General features: G+C 39.9%; 1 protein-coding gene and 1 long non-coding RNA gene across 3 annotated transcripts in view; one reads left to right on the top strand and one right to left on the bottom strand.

Moving 5' to 3' along the window:
• The first annotated feature begins 574 nt into the window (after positions 1–574).
• Positions 575–16485, top strand: part of LOC139948341 (plancitoxin-1-like) — a 27507-nt gene continuing 11596 nt past the window's right edge. The window contains exons 1-7 of one of the 2 annotated variants that reach the window (XM_071946478.1): positions 575–949; positions 1161–1292; positions 6220–6418; positions 9516–9597; positions 10355–10516; positions 10928–11125; positions 11825–12060. In XM_071946478.1, coding sequence (XP_071802579.1) covers positions 1219–1292; positions 6220–6418; positions 9516–9597; positions 10355–10516; positions 10928–11125; positions 11825–12060 — 951 coding nt within the window. In that variant the 5' untranslated portion in view covers positions 575–949; positions 1161–1218. Of the gene's footprint in view, positions 1293–6219; positions 6419–9515; positions 9598–10354; positions 10517–10927; positions 11126–11824; positions 12061–16485 lie in introns of both variants that reach the window. The other variant, XM_071946479.1, reaches the window with a different exon arrangement.
• The window catches only part of LOC139948342 (uncharacterized), a 15194-nt gene continuing 12957 nt past the window's right edge, over positions 14249–16485 (bottom strand). Inside the window, exons 2-3 of the long non-coding RNA XR_011787437.1 lie at positions 15791–15903; positions 14249–14468 (exon numbers count right to left, since the gene is read on the bottom strand). This is a non-coding gene — a long non-coding RNA (uncharacterized lncRNA). The remainder of the gene's footprint in view (positions 14469–15790; positions 15904–16485) is intronic.

Here is a 16485-nt window from a genome sequence, read left to right as displayed (position 1 = left end):
TATTGGTAATTGTCAAAGCCTAGCCTTCACAGTTGGTTTATCTCAACATATGCATAAAATAACAAACCTGTGAAAGTTTGAGCTCAATCGGTCATCAAACTTGCGAGATAATAATGAAAGAAAAAACACCCTTGTCACACGAAGTTGTGTGCATTTAGATGGTTGATTTCGAGACCTCAAGTTCTAAATCTGAGGTCTCAAAATCAAATTCATGGAAAATTTCTTTTTTCTCGAAAACTATGGCACTTCAGAGGGTGCCATTTCTCATAATGTTTTATACCATCAACCTCTCCCCATTACTCGTCACCAAGAAAGGTTTCATGCTGATAATTATTTTGAGTAATTACCAATAGTGTCCACTGCCTTTAATAAACCTTGGCAGGAATCTAATCTTTGGGCGAAGAAAAATAGGCTTTTACTTGGGAAGAATCGTGGAACTTAACCATAACTTTCAGAACCTCATAGCAAACACTCGACTCCAACAGCGCCCTCAATTGACAGAAACAAATATCCCTGAGTTTGGGCGTTACAATAATTTTGTAATATGCGTAGCTCTAACCTGTTTTCATCATTTACGTAATTTACTTTATTCCTTAACTCTATTATCAGGCTGTCTATTGTGACAAATTTCACCCGTTTGAACAATGGGTGAATAGTTGTACCATGTTGTACTCATCGCGCCATTCGTGCAAAATATTAATAATATTATTATTGAGCGAACTAACAATAGCATGACCCCACAGGTCTGGGTTAAGTGTGTACAACGCACGCTGTCATTCATTTTCTGTGTGTAAGTCCGTTGACCCTAGTGTGTGGCGCAGTTAGTTTTAGTACTTTCCAGGAAACACCACAAATCCTTTATCTACGGGCTGGAAATTTTCGATGGGACACAAATAGTCAAGACTGGTGAAAGCTACGCCTTCTGTGATTCAACTCGTTGGAGGAGCTTGTGAGTGTCAAGTTATAAGTATTATTATAAATTACTACTCTACTGTCCAACAGCAAAGCCAGCTTCCACACACATTGAGCCATAGCTCCATGACAGTACTAAACCATCCAAATCCCAACAAAACCATCTGTTTCATATTGGCAGGGTCTGGGTGGTTAGGGTTTTGAGGTGTGTACCGGTAAAACAAAGTTGCGTGTCTTTTTGCATACAGTTTTATTGTGACATGGGTGTTTTGGCTGCTTGTCTCCAGTAATAGTGCATTAGTCTACATGGCTGCTGCTGTTGTGATGCAGGGTGATGCGAGGATCACGAGTCGTGACGAAGAAGGAAAGCCTGTGGATTGGTAAGGAAAATTTTTCATCTATACTCTCTCACTTTACTTTAGGCAAAACACTGGGTTTATTTTTCTATGTATTAGCTTTGACTTTATTTATGCAACATCTGGACCCAATTTCATCTGCTGCAGCAGAAAATACTGCTTGACATTTGTAAGCTACATTGTAAGCAAAAAATAGCAGGAAACCAGTCACAAATGGTACATGTGACATGGTTCTTTGGCTGGTAACCTTATTCTGATAAGCATAATGTTGGTGTGCTGAGCAACCTTTTGTGCTTACAAGCAGCTCTATAAAATAGACTGTGCAAGTCTCGCGCATATTTGAACTTCGGGGACCATTGTGGTCCCAACCTTATGGAGTTTTACGTTGGGGAGATTTTGTTTCGTCCATTATTTTAGTTTAACGTAACTGATGACCATAATAATTACATATTGTTGAAAATGTAATACTAATTAACAACATATATATAAAAGTACAAATAAATTTAACAAAATAACGAAGAAAAACCTATATGAAAACTTGACCTAAGGTTACATGTAAGCTACTTGAAAAAATGTGAGAATTTTTGCCCATCTCTGATCACGAAACTTACGCAGACGCTTGTTTTGTTCGCGCGTGGTGAACAGCCTTTTCATTGGTCATTTAAACGTCAGCTTCCTCTTTAAACTGCGTCACGCATTAATCGAATGCCCTCGCGAACATTGTGCGTCTGCGTAAAATCCAGCTTTTGATAATTTCACAATTGGGCGTAGATTTGCAACAGGGGTTTCAAAAAATTTAAGATCAAATAAACATCCTTGTCCAAGAATTTTCCTTTTGTCTATACAAAAACTATAACCAATTGTTGCATTAACAAGCTAAAACTAAATTAAACAAGATCTAATGAGTATTTTTGTAGTTCAAATTCGGTATTTAAAATAATTCACAGCAAAGATTTGATTTGATAAAAAAACAAGTTTTTCGTTTGTAGTGTTTTCTCGCTCCGGTGCTCGCAAGACTTGCACAGTCTATTGGGCCCTGGTTCCAACCATTTTGGGGCCTTCAACAGATCTCAACATGATATTTATGGTCAAACAAAAGTATGGCTGGGGGGGGGTGGTTGTGGACACCTTGTATGACTCTAATAAAAGGTGTGTAAAATGTGATATCTAAATAATGTGCATCAATTTTTAAAGAACAATTTTGAAAAGTACTTCTTTAGTGGGAGGGAGGGGGTCTTCACAGCTAGTTACTCTCTGGACCTAGATAATGTTGAGCATTTTGGATGGTCCCTTTTATATAAATCCAGTGCGAAAGGAGGAAATATACAAACTGCAACTCTACCAATAGTTGAAATGCATACTAGGATTTATGCAACTATGATGATCGTAACGCTCTTACAATAATAATAATGTAAGCATTTATATAGCGCCCCACATAGATCAGAGCGCTTTACAATTTACACACAAACAAACAATGCAATGATAAAGATACAAAAAACAGTACAAGCAAAAACAAAATGGCCGGATTAAACAAATAAATGAGTTTTGAGCATATTTTTGAACTGTTCAAGTGTGTTGGCTTGCCGGATGTTACGGGGAAGGGAATTCCAGAGCCGGGGAGCAGCAGCTTGAAAGGCATGATCTCCTGCGCGTGATTTAGTTTTGGTGATGTAAAGAAGTGTTTTGTTGTACGATGAGCGGGTGGCATAGGCGGATGAGTTGAAAAAAATGAGTTCTTGAAGATACGAAGGTGCTATAGAGTGGATGCATTTGAAAACAATGACGAGAAGTTTAAAATTAATCCGGGCTCGAATTGGTAGCCAATGAAGGCGACGTAACAATGGCGCACATGGATGGTCGCGAGCAACAAGAAAGATTAGTCTGGCAGCCCTATTTTGTAGCCTTTGCAGATGATTTAAGTCACCTTCATTGGTACCATACAGCAATGCACTTCCGTAGTCAATCCGTGAGAAAATTATCGACTGAACAGCCAATTCATGTCTCTTGGTTCATGAAGCGACGGATGCAAGTGTCTTCCCATTGATGATGTCCATCGAGAGGAAAGTTACAATCTCGACCCCCCTCCCTTGAGAGAGGAATAGTTTTGGTTTTTTGTTCTTCTCCATCTTCTTCTGTGGAATTCTTCTCAGCAACATAACTAATAATAATAATAACAACCAGTTTCAAAATAGCGCTTTTCACACCCGAAGGGCATATCTAAAAGAGCTTCCAACTTTGTAACCCCTGATCACTGGGCCATATATTTCATTCCTTAAACCATCTCAGCTCCCTGGGGAGTATACAGCCTTTGCAACAAATATGTGCTACTAAGCTAAATCAATCACAAGAACCATCTCTGCTCTCACAGGTACCCATTTTACCCCTGGGTGGAGAGAAGAAATTATAGTAAAAGTGTCTTGCTCAGGGACACAAGTGTCACGACCGGGACACAAGTGTCACAACCGGGACTCGAACCGGGACTGCTGAACAGTAACACCAGAGCTTGAGTTTGGTGTTCTTATCCGCTCGGCCATGACAGTCCAGATTGAAACTGAATAATTGAACCTTGAAATTCATCAGACAATTGAGTCTCAAAATGCAGACAGCTCTTGAAACATTTATGTCGTCATGATGATGTCATCAGGTATTGAATGACAAAATTATAGATTTTTAAAGTTGAAAAATGACCATTTTCTATTCGCTGTACTTCATTGAATTTGAAAGCTATGGTGTTCAGAGTCTTTAGAGAGGTTTTGAAGTTATCATACCTAGCAGAGGCAATCTGGTGATGTCAACCATGAAGTATGATTAATAAATACCTTGGACGGTTTCAAGTCTCTGATTGGTCAAAACCCGGTCACGTGTGTGAGTGTTAACGGTGGTATAAAGACCAGCTTTGGAAAATAGCAAATAAGTGGCCCCTAAATCAGCATACATTGTGTAAACCTTGCGCGTTGCACTGTATCGCATGCTTATTAATATCCATGTTAGTTTCATTGCTGAAAATTTTTGAGTGCGCGCGTGTAACAGGTGTGCACGTATAAACTGACGCTGAGCTCATGCGCGCGTTTAATGCACAAAGAACAGCTATCGTCCAATCATTTGCCTCCTTCGACCCCAGTGAAGGCGCTGAACTCAACTTTATTTAAAAGAGTCACTGGTCTCAAAGATCAGTAATGTGATTGACGCACGAAAGAGATGTGAACCATCAAAAGCACAAATATGGCCCCTGAACATGTCTGGAAGTACCGCCGAGAGAAAAGTCACAAACTTTGGGCAATTTTAGCCGTTTAATTCGCTAAAAAAGGTATTTATTAATGGGAATAACAGTGTTTGTACCCGGTCTTAACTGCGTGGAAATGACCTTGGTTGGTGGCTGGCGCTGTTAACGGACCTCGCCTCCGGCTCGGTCCGTTAACAACGCCAGCCACCAAGCCGGTCATTACCACGCAGTGAAGACCGGGTCCTTGCACTGTTATTCCCTAAATAAATCATAACTCACTGTCAGACACACTGATATCTTGTTTCTGTGATGTTGGGTAAATTTAAAGTATTTTGTTGAAACTTCAACATCTCACCAACTTACTTAATTGCTTTGCAGTGAATGGCATAGACCTACTTGATAGTTGTAGGTTATACTTGTGTGTATTTTCAAGTCTCGTTTTGAGATCATCAGCCAAGATGAAAAGGAAGTAAAAACATGTTGCTCTGGGGGTATACTAATACTATGTGAAATGAGACCATCGCACCAATCATAGGCTGAATTTAGTTTAATTGGTTCAAAAACTAAAGACGTACTCGTTTTGATTTTGTGTACACCATGTGGCAACAATGACAGAGCAAAAATAATTTACGACGATAGTGGTCTACATGTAAATAAACCGGAAAACAGAGAGGGAAACCATGTAGACTTTCAGTGGCAACTGGTGCTGCCAGGAAATAAAATGGTTCAGAGTCTCCTTCTAGAAAGAAAGAGATAACTAATATTGCTTTTTTATCTGTTTTCAAAACTCATAAACTTCATAATTATATGTATTCTTTTTGAAGAGGCCAGACCATGTACAAGCCTAGGCTTCCTGTGTGCGACCTCCCCATACTGTTATTACATGTATTAAGTTCTATAATTAGTTGTCCATTACAATGTTACATTGTACATGTATAAATGGTATGGAAATAAACCTGAACCTGAACCTGAACCTTATCTTGTGCGTACTTGATCGGTCTCAGATTTTTCATGTTTGACACAATATTTGTGCAGCATCTCTATGCGACAGAATAATCCAAAACCTGTTGGGTGTGAACAGTTTGCATAACTTTACTGGTGTTTTAGTTTTCACATTCACTCATGGGTTAAACAGAACCAGTTTGACATGCTGAAAAAGATTTGTTTTTATGCTTCAGTAAATCGATGTTAATATTTGGATCTATTTTAGTTTGACAAACATCTTTAAATCTAGTTACAATGATCATTCATCAAAACTAGATTGAAGCAGCAGTAGATGTTTCTGTGGTAATTTGCAGAGCCAACGAAACTTACCAAAAAATCTCTTGTAGTCCTGGAATGTATAAAGGACAAAGGGGCCATGGCCTCTGTTGCTCTGGTCTTGGCCTTGGTGCCCCATCAACAGATTTTCCAATGGAAGTGCCCTTGGCAAAATGAAAAGACCTTGGCATGTCTCCAAGATGAAACTCGAGACCTGGTTTGGGTGAAACTGCACATCTCTCATGTTACAACAATATCCACCTTGCATGAGTACTTTAAAGACACTGGACACCTTTGGTAATTGTCAAAGACCAGTCTTCTCACCTTTGTGTATCTCAACATATGCACAAAATAACAAACCTGTGAACATTTGAACTCAACTGGTCATTGAAGTTGCGAGATAATAATGAAAGAAAAAATACCAAATTAATTGCTGGTATAATACTTTGTTTATAATTTCCTTTCTAGGATTTTTGTGTATAAACTTCCAGCCCACAAAACTACACGTAGAACCCCAAAGCATGTACAGGAGGGCTGTTGGTATATATACATGGATCCCCGTCAGACTAAACCAGAACTATCTAAGACTTCATTGAATGCCACCAATAATGCCATTACACACACCTTAAACCAGATATACAAGAACCGTGACAGCATAGACAGTAAGGTAAGAAGTCAATCTTTCATAAGTTTCATCTACAATTCAGTACATTGTTTTAAAGTTACCTTTTAAAGCATACATTCATAAATAAATCAGACAGTTTCGCTATTCCTATTGATGGAGAGCGCGTAACGTGGGGGAGTTTAAAAGAACATGTTGCCCTGGATCGGTCGAGTTGGTCTTTGAAAAGCGATTGTAACTGTTTGTTATAAAATTCATGGTTAGAAAGATGTTGTAAAAGTAAACAATGATCCACACAAACATGCCTTGAAATTGCACGGTTTTCCTTTTACCTCGTCGACTAACACGGTCGGCCATTTATGGGAGTCAAATGAGTCCAAGCATCAGGTGACGAAAGCATGAATTGCAGTTGCTGCTGCTTCATCAGTGAGGTGCTTTCTGCTGAGTCTTATGTTGTACAGTTGATGATACGCAGCCTTGTAAACAGAGGTGATGTGAGACTTAAAGACAATGGACACTATTGGTAATTGTCAAAGACCAGTGTTTTCGCTTGGTGTATCTCAACATATGCATAAAATAACAAACCTGTGAAAATTTGAGCTCGATTGGTCGTCGGAGTTGCGAGATAACTATGAAAGAAAAAAACACGAAGTTGTGTGCTTTCAGATGCTTGATTTCAAGACCTCAAAATCTTAACTTGAGTTCTCGAAATCAAATTCGTGGAAATTTACTTCTTTCTCGAAAACTACGTCACTTCAGAGGGAGCCGTTTCTCACAATGTTTTATACCATCAACCCCTCCCCATTACTCGTCACCAAGTAAGGTTTAATGCTTATCAATTTTTTGAGTAATTACCAATAGTGTCCCTTGCCTTTAACCCAGTGATGAGTCGAAGATGATACCGAGGTTGCGAACATGGTCCTTGGGCAGGATAGTACAGTTGGGTAAACGATGCTTGGTTGTTGAATCTTGGCACGTTGTTGGTGGGTGCCAATAAGCAAAAATTCAGTATTACTGTTGAGCTTGAGTCTGTTAAGCACCATCTACTCTTGAATCTTCGCAACACACTCTACAATTCTGTTCAAACAGGGAACGGTCGAATTAGATGAAGGTTTGAATGACAGAAAGCTGGGTATCTTCCGTGCACAAGTGGTAACATATTATAAGTCTATATTGCGTTACCAATTCTCCCAATGTCGAGGTGTAGATGGTAAACAAAAAGGGGCCCTGCACGGAACCTTGTAGAACACCACAGGAGAGGGGGAATGGCGACGACAGCGAGTCATTTACACGTATTTGCTGCATCCTATCAGCAAGGTAAAATATAGGAATGAAACCATTTTAGTGCGCTTGATGTTATTTCAAGTCTGTCTGACATTCGTTGAAGCAAGACGGTATGATTTACTGTGTCAAATGCAGCAGACATGTCTAAAAGTATCAAAGCAACTACCTCCTGCCAATCCATGGCCATAAGCACATCATTTTCATGAGCACATCATTTTGCACCACCAAAAGTGTAGTCTCGCATGCATGTATAGTCTTGGTGCAACACGTTCTCATTTTTCTTTCACACACAGCGCGGCCAACTTACCAACAGCGCCCGCATCGCCTGTAACAAGAAACGTCTTGCACCAAGACTAGCGCGGAGTATCCGCTCACAACCAGTTATAAACACTGGTCATTATCAATAGTTTGAACACCCCCACGTGATGCGCTCTCCACCAATAGGAATAGTGAAACTGTCTGAGGTATTTATGAATACAGGACAAAACTAACAGGTGTAAGACAGAAAATAAAGCTGTTACTATTACGTGTAACTTAAGTAAGCACAGAATGTACAGTATTGAAGGAGTTAGCCTAATCAATTGGAGAAAGTGGCTTCCAGGGACATGGTCAGTCCACCTACAAGGAGGAATGTAAAGGATGAGTGATTCGAAGTCTACTTTCAGAATACCAATCACGCGCAGTGTCACTTAACCCATATCCGCCGACCTACGTCAAAATCTGTACGTGGAAAAAACAATACAAATGCCACATACAGAGTTTTCCGTAGAAGATTTGTTGCCTTTTTTGTTCTTCATAGTTTAACCCCTTTGGCCGTCATAGACCAGAAATGTATCACACAATCCTTTGCTTCAATACACAGTATAGCCACACGCACGTTTCGTTGCGTTTCATGACGATTTTGACCAATGTTTTGGCTGGAAAATCACGTTTTTGGCAGTCTATAAATTTTCAGAGGAAGAGGTACAAAATGCCGTGCGTCTTTTTATGGGAACTTATGCCGCTTAGACAGAGAAAATTGTCAGATGAAAATACAAAATGCTACGTTGTTGACTGTTGTACGTTAGAATGATACATGTCTACAAGTTATGTATCATTTTGAAGCAAATGAAAAACTCTTTCAGGCTATGTTACTTTTTTAAAATTTGTTCAGTGGTTTATGTTCAATATGTTTTGTTGTCCAAGAAATAACTTCTTATTTTTTCAGACCTTCAAGTAACTCATTATCATAATTTTTCCTGTAACTGTAAATCGTTATGACAGTAATCAACAAAGACAAGTTTGACATCATAATAAAGAGAATTTCGTCCTCTTTCCAACGGTAAAATACAAACTGATTCTGTAAATGATTAAATTATTTTTTGATAAATGTTTCCCAAAGTACGAATATACAATAAGTGTAGGTGCAGGCGCTTAGGCAAATATAGCCTGTTTTGTAAATAAATGCTTAGGCGGATATAGGTTAAACTATCCCATTCGGGTCGGGTAAGTTATCTGTCAGGAAAACTACCCGGGCTGTTCGCATTGGACTTAAAATTGGCTCGGTTAGTTTACCCAAATTAAGTCCAATGCGAACAGGTTTTAAAACTATCCCAGCATACTGTATACTATTAATATTATACCCTGATTGGATGCTTCTTCTCCCATTGAGGGTATCATTACATGTAGTTTACGAAAACAATAACGATCATGACGCATTCTGTTGGTTGAATGAGCGTGTGCGTATTCTGCGTAGAGCAATTCAACCAATAGAATGCATTCTCTTTTGTTATCGTTTTCGTTATCGCTGCAGTGTTGATACCAATTAGACTGAAAACACCTGTTAACAGACCATTTTCTTTGTATTTTTTGGGCGTAGGATTTTGGCTATTTGATGTACAATGATACATTCCCACGAGACATGGGCAAATCAGCTTCACAATCTCATGGTCACGCAAAAGGTAAACATGTTTTTTTATGTTAATAACCCGTGTTTTGTAAACAGTGCATGACCATAACTTATCTCAAATTTCTTGCCATTTTTCACGTCTCTTGCTAAATCAAGTTACTCAGCATCTACATAAAATCATTATCATCAGCATCATACATGTAGGTAAGGTAAGGTAAGGATCATTTTAATAGCAACCACGCATGGTTGGATTCGTTATAAAAAGATACACTAAAAGTTACAAAATACATCACAAAAACTTTAGACACAAAAATTAACTATATTTATAAGATGAAGCCAAGGTTAAAGTAAACAAAAGTTATGTTTAGTTCTGTTTAAAAATAAGTATGTTCAGCTCTGTCTAAAAAAGTATGTTTAGCCCTGTCTAAAAAAGTATGTTTAGCTCTGTCTAAAAGGGTATGTTTATATGCCCTGTCTAAAAAAGTATGTTTAGCTCTGTCTAACATTGCCAGATGTCAAGTGGCTAGAACTTGCCTTGTACTTGGTTGACGCGTTATGTGAGGAAGGTACAATGTACTTCGGTTGCTGGAGTTTGGTAAACTCGCTCATATCCTCTGTCTGACAAATGCTGTGTAATTCGCATTTTAAAAACCTAGTGGAACTATGTACATTATTTTGAAAATAGCTGGCTTTTAGCAACTTCCAAAACCTAAGTTTAATACAAAGTTTAATTTCCTGCATTTCATATGAAATTGTTTATGTTTTATGAAAATATAACTCCATGTTTATTTGACCTTTCTTTCCATCAGGTGTTTTAGCATTTGATGCAAGCGGCGGCTTTTGGCTCATCCACAGTACTCCCGAATTCCCTAGAAAATCATCACAGAGTTACAACTGGCCAGCCAATGCAAAAAGAAATGGACAGTCGTTCCTGTGTGTAACATTCGACTTCGATCAATTTGAGAAAATTGGTAAATCAAACTACGAAGCAGCCGACCATTTTTATAAAACTTGTTGTGGAAACAATATTCTCAAGTCCTAAATAAGTATATAGACACTCCTTTCTTTTCCTCTTGTGACCGCCTTGAGCACCCCTTGGGAGGATGTTTTGCGCGTTATTAATATCTTTATCATTGCATATGACGTCACACAGCACCCTCACTTAGACAGAAGGAGGCAGATCATTGGACGAAAGCTGCTCTTGGTTTGTAAAAACTGACACACAATCTCAGTGTACTAGTGGCGTTGCGCATTATGCAAGGTGTCTATTACAGGCACGACTTGAACAGTCTACATGTATTTTGGATACTATTGTTTGACACAAAAATGACTGCATGATATTTTTTGTATTACAAATTTCCCCAAACTTTTCTCTCTTTTAGGTAAACAGTTGATGTACATCAACCCCAGTGTGTACGACTTCTACATTCCACCCAAACTTGCTACGGATGTCCCTAGCCTAGTTAAGGTTACACAAGGGAAGAAGGTAACTTCAGCACCTTGGTATAGACGTGAATCCCTTACATCTAGTGGTGGACAGTCATTCATCAGTTTTGCCAAATGTTCAAAGTATGGTCAAGGTCAGTAAACTAAATTATAACACACCTCTTGCTGTTTATGTATTATGGTTGACTGAAACACTTTCACGTGGGGTTAACTTATACAAATAATGAATGTTTAGGAGTGCAATGGTGCAAATATTTTCATGAGTTGAAAGATGGAATGTTCTATTCAACAAGGCGGGAGTTGAAAGATGGAATGGTCTAGTTGAATAAAAAATTCCATCTTTTAACCCATGAAAATATTTGCACCATTGCATGACTGAAAAACATTCATTATGTGTACAATATAACATCCAAGTAGATCTTTGCCATTTGGAGGATACAACTTTCAAAAAAAAATAAAACGTAGGCATACAGTTTCTAATTGTGACATTACACCCGTTTCTTTGTGACATTACAAGCGTAATGTAGTATTAAAAGTGCCTTGCAGTAGGCCTATGTTCTGTTGCGTTTCTAAAGACATGCGCACGCATTGATGTTTTAAGGGCCGTGCAATAGTATTTTTTGGATGGAACAAAAAATGCGCGCTGAATGGAACAAAAACGCATGGTGAGAGACGTAGCGTGCAATAGTACTTTCATTTGCTATCACATGACGGACAATCCTCCAATCAATTGACAAAGATCTGCTAGGGTGTTATATACATAGGCTTATGCATGAAATTTTTATTGCAACACGTGAAGTCACAAAAAACTTTGTTTCTCTGTTTCTTTGCAGACATCTATTCCGATTTGCTCGCCCCATACTTCAATAGCAACCTTTTAGTCCAGACTTGGCAAAGTGGCCGTGGTAAAAAAATTGACTCATGTCGCAGTGGGTCTTATGATGTCACGAACATCCGTAAAATGACACTTGGGTCAGAAGTTTTCCCCCAGACTATGGACCATTCAAAGTGGGCTGTGACTGATTCCGAGGGATCCAAGTGGATTTGTATCGGGGATATTAACCGAATGGTAAGTAAAAATGTCATGGTGCCGAGTGTTAAAAAGCACCGGACTCAAGCTCTGATGTTTCTGATCAGTAGACATGTAGAGTGTAGGTTTGTGGAGTTTCGATCATGGCACTTGTTTCTTCTACGCGCCTTCAACACTCAGCAGGGTGGATATGTGCGCATTACGATATACTGAGGTGTGCACCTACACGTAGCACCCTCTACATCAGTCTGCAAAAAATATCATTTTGTTGGTGTTTTGTCATCAGTGGCAACTTCCTCTTTGTGATTATCTTCTTTCTTCATGTTCTGAGAGCAGAAACGATTATTCTTAATGCCCTGTGATTCTGGAAGGATTAGATTTTTGAGCTTCTTTTTGACATCATTTCTGAACCATAGCAAATGGCTACTTCATGTACACACATACCGTACAGGTGGATCATTGCCATATTGACACTCTGTGTACGTGTACAGTGGATATGTTGGGCGCTATCAGTCAATCTGCGCGATCAACCGATCGCGCTGCGCTATCGATCGATGTGCTGCGCTATTGAAATATCTATTGGTCGCGCAGCAATCGGTCGATCGCGCAACAATCGGTCGATCGCGCAACAATCAGTCGATCGTGCAACATTCGGCAACGAACATGCGCGATCAACCGATCGTGCGGGAATGGCTCGGCGCGATTGGCCGATTGTGCAGGAATGGTTTTGTGCGATCGGCCGATTGTGCAGGAATGGTTTTGCGCGATTGGCCGATTGTGCAGGAATTGTTTAGCGCGATCGGTCGATGTTCAGGGGCCGAATTCACAAAGAAATAAAGTGTGACGTTACAATATAAATCACTATGGTGATACTGGAAATTTGTTTTTCAATGAATTTTATTGCTTTGAGAAATCGCCCATAGGAATAGTTTACCTGCACGATCAGTCGAACGCACAAAACCATTCCTTGATCGATAGATCGCGCAAAACTTTTCCTGCAATATCGGTTGATCGCGCAAAACTTTTCCTGCACGATCGGTCGATCGCGCAAACCCATTCCTGCACGATCGGTAGATCGCTCAAAGCCTTTCCTGCGCGATCGGCTGATAATGGGGAAAAATACTCGTAGCGCGATCGCTCAATCGCACAAAGATGTTCATTTCGCGATCGACCGATTGATGCGCGATCGACCGATTGTTGCGCGATCGACCGATTGCTGCACGACCAATTGGATCTTTCAATAGCGCAGCGCAATCGACCGATCGCGCAGATTGACCGATTGCGCCCAACAGATACACTTCCATGATCGTGCAAGTCTAATTTCTCAAGTAAGTGCTCCGCTGATTGTTATTCAAATCGACTGCCCCAATGCAACAATATGTTCCAACAAGACTAGACTTATACAGTATAGACGATGTGACCTCTGATGTCACTTGAAAGCCATAACATGATTCGCGCGGTACCGCCGGGCAAAACCTTTGTGTTTTGGCAGCCAGCTAGAAAGTGTATGCAATCTTACCATGACTATGTCTTTTTGCCCGGCGAAACATGACGTACAGTATACAGTGTTTTTTCAACAGAGGGCGGTTTGAATGTAAACATAGGTCACATTGTCTATACAAGGAGTGAACTCTTCAAGTACAATGCAAGTACATCAGCTAGACTTTCACAAGTCTGTCAACCGGAAGATGTCTTTGGGTCTTCATGCTCAAAAGCCTACGAGAAGAGGGATTACAAGCGCTCATATTAGACATTCTAATAAAATTTATTGACTCCAAGGACAGCAGAGACTGTGACTGGATTTCTTTTGCCCTTTGGAATGCCCACTCCATACGAAATAAGACGACAATGTGATCTTCATATATTCTTGAGAACTCAGTCGACCTGATGATAACAACCGAAACTTGGCTCTCCCAACCTGATGAGGTTGTAATCGGTGAAGTTACCCTGCCCGGTTACAAATTTATAAGCCTTCCACGCAGTTTGAGTTCCTTTGGTGGTGGCTTGGGAGTTTTATTCAAGGAAGAACTTGGTATGCGATCCTACACTACTGGATACAATTTCCGAACATTTGAGCATGCATGCTTTACAGACATGTGCAAAAGTGTGTACTACTTTGCAATCTACACACCCCCACCCTCCCCAAGAAACGGCTTTACAACTGCAGAAATTCTCTCGGAGTTTGATTTATTCGTGGACTTCATAAACTTATTGAACAGTAAGTTAATCCTATGGTTAAATAGCAGGGGATTTTAATCTCTCTTTTAATTAGTCTTGAGTGCTAGTTTGACCCAGCATGTCATTGGCCCAACCCATGATCTTGGACATACCTTTGGACCTTGTAATATCTTGGGAAAGTGATCATCTTATTACTGACTGCCACATAGGTTCATTGCTGTCTGACCATTTTGTTGTAAGCTGCACAGCTCAGTTACCAAAGCCACAACCTGTGAAAACAACAGTTACCACACGCAAACTAAATCGAGTTAACTGTGCTATTCAAAAGCTATTCAAATATTCATGAGCTTGTTGACCTCTATAAAAATTTTATCACAGAAACTCTTGATTGTCATGCTCCTCTTAAGACATCTGTACACTCTGATAGACCTCGCTAACCATGGTACAACAGTGAAAACCCTGTGGCACGTCGAGAACGTCTTTGACATGAGCGAAACTGTAGGAAATCAAGACTTCATGTTCATCGTCAACTCTATGTGGATCAGTGCAAACGTGTAGATGACTTGATTGACCAGGCCAAACAAGATCACTACCATGACTACAGGAAAGAGCTTGAGGGGGCTGACACCAAGACAGTCTTCAAGATACTCTTTTTAACAAACCAGCCAAAGACTTAGCAACTAATTTGCTACATTCTTTGCGGGCAAAATTTATGATGGCATTGAAACAGAACTGGCTATTTCTCATCCGATCCCTGAACCACAACAACCACCAACTCATGAACTTACCTGTGTGACAGGTGGTTCTGTTTTCTCTGCTTAATTGGTTAATTTCCTTTGATTTTAACAAAGAGGTGATCTCCATGGTTTTACTCTATTATATATATTTACTTCGTCCAATACACTGTATATTGCATCTGTGGGAAAGTTCTTCTGTTCTTCAGCCAATCTTAATCTTAATCTTTGCACCCCATGGTCATTGTTAATTGGGACCTGAAACCACAAGTAGCACTAGTCTCATTTGCATACTCCTTGTATTGATAGTTGTTTCATGTTTATTCATTAGCTTAGTCATAGCCCAGGAATGCAGTACACTGGTTCCTGTGGGTCTTTTTTTTCATAATCTTAATTCAGTTGTTTATAAGACACCATTCTGTAAGGAGTAGTTTTTATAGAGATAGTTTTGTACAGCGCTGGCTGCGCGCGGTTTCCACTGTTGGAAAATAAAACACATTATATCATCACAATGTTGTTTCCAGACTTGATAAAGAACTCTCTGTGTCACATTTTCTCGGTGTCATACACACCTGCACAATGTCCGAGTTTGATCATGTTACTGCGGTCAGACATTCAGAAATACATCATGAAGACTCCAGCAAAATCATGTCTGCTGGATCCAATACCTACATGGTTCATCAAGCAGAATGTACGCATGTTCATTCCAGTCATAACTCAGATTGTTAACTGCTCTCTCAACTCCCGGCACCTTCCAAGACTCACTGAAGCACGCCATCATCACTTCTGTCACCAAGAAACAATTTCTTGATCCAAATGAGTTAAAGAACTTACGACCAGTATCCAACATCACTTACCTGTCTAAAATCAAAGAGAAACATGCCGTTGACAGCATTGCTAGATACTTGGCTGATAACAACCTCGGAGAGTCATTACAATCAGCATGCACATTCCACCGAGTTCTGCATTGCTGAAAGTTAAAAATGACATCATGGAACTTGTTTCTAGGTTTGAAGGTGTGTTTTTGGCCCTGTTAGACCTCAGCGCAGCATTTAATAATAATAATAATACACGATTTTTATATAGCGCCTTTTCACGGGGTGTCTCAAAGCGCTTCCGACATTATTACCTCTGGTCACTGGGCCTTAAATCATTCCTGAAACTGTCTCAGCTCCCTGGGGAGTATACGGCCTGTGCGACAATTATATGCGCTACTCGGCTAAACCAATCACAAGAACCATCTCTGCCCTCACAGGTACCCATTTACCCCTGGGTGGAGAGAAGCAATTCTAATTAAGTGTCTTGCTCAGGGACACAAGTGTCACGACGGGATTTGACACTAACCACTGCATCTTGTTAAACATAAACAGGCTCGCGGACGAAATGGAATTGGAGGGTAAGTGCTCAAATAGATAGGGTATACCTTTGACAGTTCAACATCTACACCACCCCTATTGGCAACATCCTGTGAAAGCATAACTTACAGTTTCATCTACGCAGATGATATACAAGTGTGTTCTTCTTTCGATCCCAGCAACCACAATTCCATGAT

The sequence above is a fragment of the Asterias amurensis genome, chromosome 15 (assembly GCF_032118995.1).
Source record: "Asterias amurensis chromosome 15, ASM3211899v1".
Lineage (NCBI taxonomy): Eukaryota > Metazoa > Echinodermata > Asteroidea > Forcipulatida > Asteriidae > Asterias > Asterias amurensis.
This window is presented reverse-complemented; position numbering and strand designations above follow the sequence as displayed.